At 34.0% G+C, this 10,577-nt stretch overlaps 1 protein-coding gene across 1 annotated transcript in view; it reads left to right on the plus strand.

The window, feature by feature from the left end:
- LOC143232376 (set1/Ash2 histone methyltransferase complex subunit ASH2-like) overlaps positions 1-10,563 on the plus strand; it is a 36,362-nt gene extending 25,799 nt beyond the window's left edge. The window contains exon 6 of the mRNA XM_076467722.1: positions 10,501-10,563. Coding sequence (XP_076323837.1) covers positions 10,501-10,563 — 63 coding nt within the window. The remainder of the gene's footprint in view (positions 1-10,500) is intronic.
- The last annotated feature ends 14 nt before the right edge of the window (positions 10,564-10,577 follow it).

The following is a 10,577-nucleotide window of genomic DNA, read 5'->3' on the forward strand; positions in this document are numbered from 1 at the left end:
CTACCTCAGTTTCCTTTTTCATGCCTACAAAGAGCAATGCGGCTCAGTAGATCTACATTTATGACTTGTAGTCCAATGGTTATGATTTTGAGGCTATTTCATTGTACTGTTGTGTCCTTGGGTAAAACATTATTCCATTTGTTCCAGTTTACTCAGCTTTATGTTGAGTTCCATGACCTCAAGGAACTCATGTACTTTTATGGTCACACTGTGGGACTGGAGTAAGTTTACAGACACACAAGGCTTGAATTCAGGGTTCAATTCCTTGTGGTGGAAACAACACATTGTACAATGTGACTTTTATTTGAAACAAACAAACAAAAGTACTTTGAACAAGTATTTGACTGAGATTGGGAGGAAACCAAAGACACTGATTTTAAAAATAGGGCCTGGTGCTCTATCTTGGATGTGTTGGCTCTGAACCATTTCTTAGTGTCCTTCCAGGTTTTGCCATGGTGGTGTCAAACTTATTCCTTTGTTGGGTTTTTCCTTTTGGTTTGTGTATGATAAAAGTTGATTTTGGATGCATATCTAAACATTCACACTTTCTCTACATCATTAAATTATCCTCATTTTGTTAAGTGGGGGGAGAGAGGTGTTTCATATTGGGCTCTTCATTTGAAACTCACCTTGGCTTTTTATATTTGTAATTGGGTGGTCTCAGCAGTTGCTGTTTTTTTGTTTCCGAGTTCCTCACAGTTCAACTGTACCTTTCACTCTCAGTTTCTCTTAAAAGTTGTGTCTTTATTTGATTGTTTTGTGCACATAGGGATGTTTTTACTCACCTCCATGCAGTATCTAGTTCATCTTGGGGTGTTGTTTAACTCCCTTTTCAGATGAGCCCAAATTTTTCTCCCTCAGTTATGGCTTTGAAGCTTCTATTTAGCAGCTCTTTTGGGAATGTGGGTCTCTCTGGAAGCCCTTATCTCTCTTGGTCTTGAAAATGTGTTACTGGGTCCTGTGGGTCCAGAGGAGTTTTCTTTGGATTCCCTTGGATGATCCTCTCATTGCTTCTCTTTCCTTACTGAATAACTTTGCCTAACATTTGTTTCTTTTCCTCCTCCTTGACTGGAGTGCTACCTTTTAAGGGTGCTTCCTTTTCAGTTGGGGTGCTTATCTGGCTGCTCAGGAGGTTAAAGAGGAGTGGACTCTCTAGGAGTCCTCCATCTTTTCTATCTCTGGGAGCTTTTTCAGTTCATTGGGCTATGACACACTTTCTGCCTTTTTGGTACTTTCTGACAACTCGATTATCATCTCGTACATCTTGAGGCAATAGGGTACAAAGTAAAGATACCTCTATTTTTGGCCACTGGTCCTTCTGTAGTAGGCCCATAGCCAATGGATTCTTGTGTAGACTTGTCATATTCTGGATGCCTTGAATTTCATTACAGATTGTTTGTCATGTCTTGACAGAATTCTATCTGTAGAATGATCACTAGATCCATGAGTGTTTTGGGACTCTGTTCAGTGTGGTGCTCCAGATCTGGTTGCCTTTGCTAATCATCTAAATTTGTAGCTTGCTTGTTTTGATTTTTTGTTACACATCTTTTGACTCAAGCATTGGTTATTCTCAGTCAGGAGTGGTTTGGTCCACCCTCCCATTTGTCTACTTGAGTCTGGTTTTATAGGTGGCTATACATTGGCCAGCTCTGCTGTGGTTTTCTTTTCAGTATTAACTACTTGGTTGCCTCCTCTTCCTCTCCCTCTCCTTTTTTCCCCCACCTTCCTGTGTTTGTTTTAGTCTGAAGTATGTCTGTTCCCACTTTCCATCTTTACATGTCTTTTATCCAGTTCTTGGCTTAGCTGGCCTGCTCTTTACAATTTGTGTCACTCTTGTTTTCCCCTTTTTTTCCTTTCCTCCATTAGCTATGTATCTAATGGTTATTTAATATTTCCAATTTGTTTCTTTTCCCAAATTGTCTTTTCTGTCCAATTCTGGATAATTCTACCATTACATCAATCTCATTTCCTTTTTTATCACATCTTTACGACCATTCCAATCCTGACTGCTTACTCTATCAATTCTGGACTCTCCACTGTTACAAGGTGTATTGATTCTTACTCTATTTCCCTTTCCTGTTGTTTACTCCTTGTAATCTTTCCCAGTCCTCTGACCTTTTCCCAGTTTCTCTTATGGATTGGCATATTTAGTGATTTAATATTTAATGATTATTTAGTTTTTCTTACAAGTGTTAAAAACTAACTACTTTAAAAGCAATAGTTATGACAAGTGTCAGTACATAACTGTACAAATAGTACATTGTGTATGCAGTTTAATTATCATACTAAGCATTTGTGATACCATTAACGTCACCTCACTTGAAGTTTCTAAGTTTTTCTTGTTATGTGATTATTGTTGTCACTAGAGGGCTAGATATTTCTAGACTTTTTTGTTGAGTGTTATAAATATCTGCAGATACAGAGTGTAAGTTAAAAAAAGTGATGTTAGTGAAATTAAAGATGGAAAAGTGAAGTTAGACTGCATGATTGTCTATTTAATCATAAAGGATGATTTATAATGTGAAAGTTTCATGGTTTGTGTTGTACAACAGAGATAAAAAAAGAATTATTCATCTTGTCAATTGTGTTCTAAAGTAACACTGTACAACAAAGTTTTTGCTTCTTGAACACTGTTGGGTGTTCCTTATAGATTTTTGGCTGCTGATCACGAAAATCACATCCAAATTTAGTAAAATGTACCGTTTAATCGAAATCTTGGTTTCACCAGGACATTGCTACAATGGAAAAATGATATCAGGGTAACTGGAATTTGTCAATGCTTGCTGACTACTGTTGTACACTGCAACGTGATGCACCAGACAAACGAAAATCAGGAGCAAAACACTTTTAATTATGTTGAACTTAATAGCGTATTAGAAACATAAACGCAATTAAATACGTTATTGCCAGTAAACAGTTAACTGTCTATTTCTCAGATTCCTATGTGATGAAGCAAAACCAAAACTATATTTGTGCGTACCCACCTGTCACAATCAGCAAAACTTTTCCAAAAAATTGTTGTGCAGTGTAATTGAACCAGCCTGTGTGGACTTCTCACATATAAGAGGATTATTTAAAGCTCTGGAAACAACTTTGATAATCAGTTGGGCAACATAAGTGCATTTATCACTGATTCTTTTCTGATAAAAGAGTAAAGAATAAATAATTCATCTTGTTAGTTTTTTTCTAATGTAACTGATCCAGATTATGTGGACTTTTGACAAAAAGGCAAATTATTTAGAGCTCTAGATTCAACTGTGGTAAACAATAATATAAAGTGTTTATACATAATTTTGACGTGTTTTTAATATATATTATTTTAAACAAGTGTTTTGTATGCTATCTATTTATTGTGGAAATGTATCATCAATAACTCACAGACATTTACTGTAAAGAATCCAACCCCATATATAAACCTGACAGTTGGATTTGCCTGTCTTATTCTTCCTTTTATGTTGATTATTGTTATTTTTCCATATTTTTCCCATGAAATTTGTCACCTTACCATATCCTCGGCTGCTCATTTTTGTCATCCTGTGGAGGATATCATTAGAATTACGTGGATTGCTCTCCATATCTTTACTGCTCGTTATCTTCACCATATAGCTTTTGCTTGTTTTATAGAGTTTCGTTGTCTTCCTTTCACCATTTTGCCTTTAAATATTTCTTTCTCTGAGTGGCTAAATATTCCTTTTTTTTTTTTTCTATTCTTTGAAAGGACTTTTGTTCCATATTTGGATCCAATTCAGTGGTGAAAATTGTCTAACCAGGTATATTTATTCTTAAATTGCACTATATGACTTGTGTATCAAATATGCCTACCATTGTTATGGAGTGTCCCACAAGACTGCTTGCAGGTATACTTTGCAGCATTTTGCTTCATAACATGTTTTCCTAGACCATACACTTATGGACTAACCTGAGTAAAGCAGACTGCTTACCCTTGATGATCCTGATACTGTGGTTCTCTGGGTCAATCTGTGTTTTTAAAATAAGAATCTATATTCATGTATTGTATTGTCTCTGGTGCTGCTTTCCTCCAGACTCTTCAACGTGTTATTTTCAACATTTTCTCTAGTGGAGTATGCTTCCAGCTGCTGAGATGGTGGACAATGGAAGTTTACTCCTGAGTGTACTCTATCCTATTTAGTTGAGAGTATGGTGGTGGAATTCTACTGGCTTGTAGATGGCATTAATGCTCATCCTACTACAGACCTGTTGTACAATTCCAGTTACTGCCTGATGAGAGACAATGCACTCTGCCAACATGTATTTTGTCACTCCAGCCAAGGCACCATCCTACCTAGTCTCCCAGATGTTGGTTACCAGTAGATATGGTGATGATTGAAGTTGGACCAGCCACATATGTCATTGCTTGTGTGTGGCCTGGTAATCTCCTCCTTTTGCATACTTGGATACCTTCCCAGTACTGCCTGGTGATGGACTGGAGATGCACTCTCACCTTGTTATGCTTCCTCCTACCATCTCATGGATATAAGTTCATAGAAAATGTAATAATTTTGTTGGATGTGTGCTCTTGCTGAGAGGGGCATAGATATGGAGGCTCCTATTTCCTTTCAGTACCTGTAATTCAGATGAAAGATAGAGGTACCTCTTCCAACAGTTTTCCTACAATGGTTTATCTGGCCTTGGCTGAGATAGATTTTCATTTATGGACCCATGTTCCACAGCTACTCTTCAATGGTTTCTCTTTAATTTCACACAGGTGTGTGGCTAGGTACCCTTCTCCAACTTTGAATCAAACAATAAATTCCCAGTGCCATTTGGTTATGGACTAGTGATGCATTCCTATTTTACTTTCCACCTTCATACCATTCCTTGGTTGTTGAATTACAGCAGATACAGTGCTGGTTATGGCAGATTTAGTAATGCAGGTGGTGGTCTCTTCTGTGTTTCTGTTCTTATTGAAATACTCTTTTCACATGGACAAAGAGTACACATGACTCTGAAGTATTGCAGTGTCCAATGGGTATGTTGTCTTATATTCATTTGTACACCTTATAGTCTTTCTTTGGATACTTTTTAAAGGGGAATCATCTTTTCATCACACCCTTCATCAACTCAGTGTAAGTATTCTAGCTATCTATGAGTGGAGTTTATATATTGTATCATAAGTTAACATTTTCCTAAACTAAAGATGTACTTCCAAGAAATATTTACCTCTGATCACATTTCCCACCCATTCTCTCCATTTCCATTGTAGGCTCTGTATATTCTGTCCATTCTTGAAGTGATTAATGGTTGCATGGCAGAAAAGGCTCCAGTGAGGATAGAAATTGTGTTGAACTCCTATTGGTGGAAGGTTGCTGGATTATAGGGTGCAGAGTTCTCATATGAAAATACATGAGAGTAGACAAGTGTATCAAAGCTGGTGAAAACTGAAATGTTTACTTATAGAGTTGAGAAAAGCTATTTGTAAGAGGAAGTATGTATCTATGAGAAATACATTTTCAGTTTTAGTTTAGAAAATATTAACATTTCTTCATAGACCCAGTTAACAGTGTTAAAAAAAGCAACATATTGTTAGAATTAATAAACCCATTAGGGTAAATTAGATTTTTCAGTTTGTGAATTTATGTATTTTTAGTGTTGGAGATAAAAAAAATGTTACTTGTAATATAATGTATTTAAATTTTGAAACTAACAGTTTTTTGTGTCTTGTTCAAATATTAAATGTATGTAATTTACCTAATGCAGTATGAATATTTTGACCAGTATAATTTTCCGTATAATTGTAAGATAGCTAAAGTGATCAATACCACTTTCTATTTATGCTTATGGGAGGGGAAAGGAGGAGGAGGAGGGAGGTTTAGTTAAAGGTTGATCAGTGACAAATATCTTATCAAATTAGATACATCTTTGCTCAATAGATAAATGCCATCTTAGAATTTGCATGTGTTGTTGTCTCATTTGTTTCAAGAAAAATATACCGCTGAAAGTAGTCAGTGATAATACAGACTATCAGCATTTGAATCAAATGCTGAAGGTTATTTGTATTTAAAAAATACAAGGTGAGAGATTTACAGGAGACATTTTGCTGGTTGTCACTTTGATACAGTAGTAACAGTAGTGAATAATGTAGCATACAAACTTGGCATCTTTTCTTGAAGGTGGACATCCTGAGGTGCCATTTGTAGATTTTATGATAACCAAAGTTTAACATGTGCAGAGAGAATAAGAAGTGCATTGAAAAACCATGAAGAACTAGAAAACATGTTGAAAATGTCAAGGCAACACAGATATAAATGATACACGATATATAGAAATGCCATAAGTCCTGATTTATCCTATTGTTAAGAAGTAGAAGTGGCATATCTGAACTTTGCTTATGTAGGATTTTTAGGCATATTGAAGGTTATTTGTTACCCTACATGATGTCATAAACATCATCCATTTGATACCTTTGTAACTATCAGTCTGAAGTAAAGTGTATCAGTACAAAAGTTGTAAAGCAGAAGAATATTACTCTGCAAATGTTGTTTGTTTATTAAAATTTTCTCTTCTGAATTCATCAGGAAATAATAGATACAGTATGCATGTCTGCAAAACCATTTTAACAGAAAAAAACAGCACACAATGTTTAAATCTGCTGTAGAAATACATGCTTATGGACATGTTGAACTGAGTCTTTGAAAAGAATTCCCAGGAATGTCTGCACGCGCCACATAATTCATTTTATGACTCTAACAGAGTTATGAGTGTAGGATACAATCATTCTTTCACGCAGCTGCATAGAAAGAATGTTACTGTGTCAGATAAAGAGATTGAGCACACCAAGGCACATGAGCAACCCTTGCAATCGAGTGTCTTTTGGAAAACTTTCATTTAACCCTTTCATTTATGGATTGGATGGAATCCACCCAGCTTGTAGCCACAAAGGTATCCAGGAAGGTAATTATACTATGAGGTTTGATAACATATGCATATGTTTACAAAATTTTTCTAATTATTGGTAAACATTACAAGGATTTTGTACATTAAGAAAAACTTTGTGTTTTATCTGTTATTTTGACTATTAAGTCTGAGTTTCTGTAATGTGTTCGATAGATTTGATTAATCTTATAACCACTATAAAAATTTAGGAAGTAAATATAAATTATGCTTTTTTTTCTTTCTATAATGGCTACATATTATAACTTGAAAACATAAATCTTTAATCTAAATAATTTAAATATAATAACATTATACATTTATATATATATTTATTATATTGACCTTTCAGCCTTAACTGGCTAAGATAGAAATTACAGCGATGCAGTTCACATGCAATTATGTTACCATATCCAGGAATATAAAACTGACATTTAGTCTTTACAAAATAGGTGTAGAATACACATATTCTTTTAGGCAACTGCACAGGAAAAGTTATTGTGTTGGATCTAGGGATTGTGCACACCAAATCACAAGAGCAGCCCTTGGCTATGTTTTAGTGGGCTAGTATTTTGTAAAATACAGTCTTATTTTAGTTGTATATGTATATAAATTGCTTATATTTACAAATAATATTTTAAATCCATCTTTCTTAAAACATAGAACAGTAAATAAAGAAGTAAATTAAACAACTATCTCTTCTAGTTATGACCTCTGTACTCAGTTGCTATTTGTAGTAGGTTGCTAAGTTTTATAAAATTGCACACACACAGGATGTAAAACAAAATAATTATTTTTAGGTTTTATATTAACATTTCAATAACCAAAAAATAATACCATAGAAATCCTTTATAATATATGAACTTTAGTTAATGGAGATGTATGTGGGTTAAAAACAAATCTAACAGGCTAAATACTCAACTTATCAACACAAACGGTTGTCTCAAAGGAAAAAAAAAATGACACCATTATAAGTTAAAATAGCTGGAAAAACCACTTGTGGAACACACGAGCTTTTGATTGGTTATTTGAGTGTCATATGTAGATTTAAGTGTATATAAAGGACCATTTCCAAAATTCAACGGAGTTAAGCAGGGAGCTATTGTGTTTATTTTATTACATTAGTGATATCTCATCATATATGAGAGCTAGGAGGTTTTTATTTCATATTCTTGCTTTTAAATATTGGTTGGTAACATTGATAATTACTAATTTGTACAAAACTATTGACTTTGTGTTTTGACATCACAAATATGTAATTTGGACCAGTGCTGCATTCAACATATCATGTGACACACAACAATTGATGTTTAGGTTTGTTTTTCAAATATTTACTTTTGAAGTAAGAAATTAAATAACATATAATGTGAAAATTTGAATTATAGTCTACAATTTTATATCAAACTTAATGACATAAATTCATAAAATGGTAGTTAAATGGGAATCAACAAATGTGATGACATGGCCTTTGACCTGTCACACTATGGTTAACAAGTTCTAAACATGGGCAGTAAGATAAAGTGGTGTAACATCCAGCTAAAATCATATCCTCTAGTAAGAGACTATCACTAAATTCATTCACAACACCTTGCAAAATCAGCTGCACAAAATGATCTGTTAATGTCTTGTCCTAGAACATTCATTAGTCTAACTGTAACTGATGATAGTATTGCTGTACCTAGTGTGGACTCTCAGTTGCCTAACAGTATGCATTATAGATTTTGATTGAACTATTATGCAAGAACTGTGCTTCTTCAGACTACAAAATTCAAATTATAATATTCTGAAGAGCTGCTTACAAAAGTCCAGTTGTAGCTACTTAGTTTTACTGTTCAAAATTTTGTTAGCAGTGATTATGATAAGGATAAAACTTGTAATGCATTCATTGTACTACTTATTTCTGACTAAGACCACTTTCTTAGGCAACAGTTGTTGTTCTGGTGTGGGATCTTGAAATAATTAAAGTAGTTACTGCTTTGGCATCATTATTTTTGTGGCTGATGAGATCTTTGCTATAACTCATTAGAGCCTGTTTCTTGAAGACTCACAAAAAACAAAATTTTAGATGTGTTGGATGTCACTGCCCATAAAATCTTACTGCTTCATGGAATTGTCCATTTATTTACATTCAGCATTTGTGTATGGAACTATATTTTGAGTTTGGAATATTTTATGCCATTGTATAGAGAATAACATATAATGTACAAGAAAAGCCCAGGTAGATGTAGAAATGTGAAGTTCCAGAAGTAGGAAAGAGAAATTGGTAGATGTTGGTTTGCATACTTTTATATATCACACTTTATTAACTCTGTGGACATTGGATGGTGAAAATGTGTATACAACTTGTTAATTCAATATACACCATCTGTCAGTATTAGCATCTGTCTGCAAATCTTCATGTGTAAAGAGAAAATAATAAGAGAGTAAAATGAGAAGAAGAAAAAGGGCAAGTGTGGGTGCTTAAGTCTATAATGTCCCACATCTATGTCACCCTTCAATGCTTGCAAACAGTTATGGGAAGCTGACTGCTCTCATAAGAGTGAAAAAAAAACTTATCTTCTGAAGTTGGCATCCCAGCCCTCATTGTGGAAATCAAACTCGGATAAAATAAGGTAATATTAGTAGCAAGGTATATTTCTGCTGTGCTAATAATATTACCTTATTAATTTAAACTTTATATGATGGTTACTATGTTGTTAAATTGACCAAGCTCATCTCCATGTTAAAGTGGAATATTTTTGGTTTGAAAAAATTATGCAAATTCTGCAAAGCCCTTAAGAAAAACATTGGTTTTGGAGTTAAATCATTTTGTCAGATTGATAATTTCAGAGGTAGCATTTGACTGTTCTTTATATAATGACATGTCAGGTAAGAATTTGCCACCAATATGCCTGAACACCTTAAGTCAGCAGATTTTGGATATTTTACACCTACTCTATAATAATATGGAAAATTCAGGACTTTTGGTTTACCCAGTGAAACAATTATTAATATTAATTATACATCCACGTCTTCATATTAGGTTAAACTTTCCAGGTTTCTTCAAATAAGAACTCATTTTGTACCATACTTCTCTTCCTCCAGATTACGGTTTTGGTTATGCTTGCCATTAACCACCAGGTTTTTTCATCTTTACCTATTTTTATCACTGATTAAACATACAAGTTCATCGTAGTGGTTTTGTAAAGCATGGAGAATAAAATCAGTACTCATGTTGAACCCTCTTTTATATACTTCTGAAGTCACCTGCCTACACAACCATGAATTTCTGGGTATTTGGATTACTTAAGTATAGCCTTTGAAGCTAATGATTGTATACATTGAAGTGTTTATTAATGTGTATGGCTTTTTTATGTTGTTGCAGTCATCATACCAAGCATGGCAAGGGTAAAAGGAAGTACTTCTAAGGACAGCACATAATCTAGATCTTTTAATAAAGTTCAGTGTAGTTAACCCATCATATGTATATTGAAAAATATTTTAAATGCTGTTTGAAAGTATAGCTTATTGTATTTTAAGTACTTTTTTTGCTATAGTTTGTTTTAACTTACCAGTCATTATGAATTTTATTTAAAGATGTAAATGATGTTACTTTGTTTCTCATCATAGGTTAGTGTCAACTTTGGACCAAATTTTAAACATCCGCCAAAAGATACAAAATATCAAGGGTAAGATATTAAACATTT

Source organism: Tachypleus tridentatus, chromosome 1, assembly GCF_004210375.1.
Source record: "Tachypleus tridentatus isolate NWPU-2018 chromosome 1, ASM421037v1, whole genome shotgun sequence".
NCBI classification, from domain to species: Eukaryota; Metazoa; Arthropoda; class Merostomata; order Xiphosura; family Limulidae; genus Tachypleus; species Tachypleus tridentatus.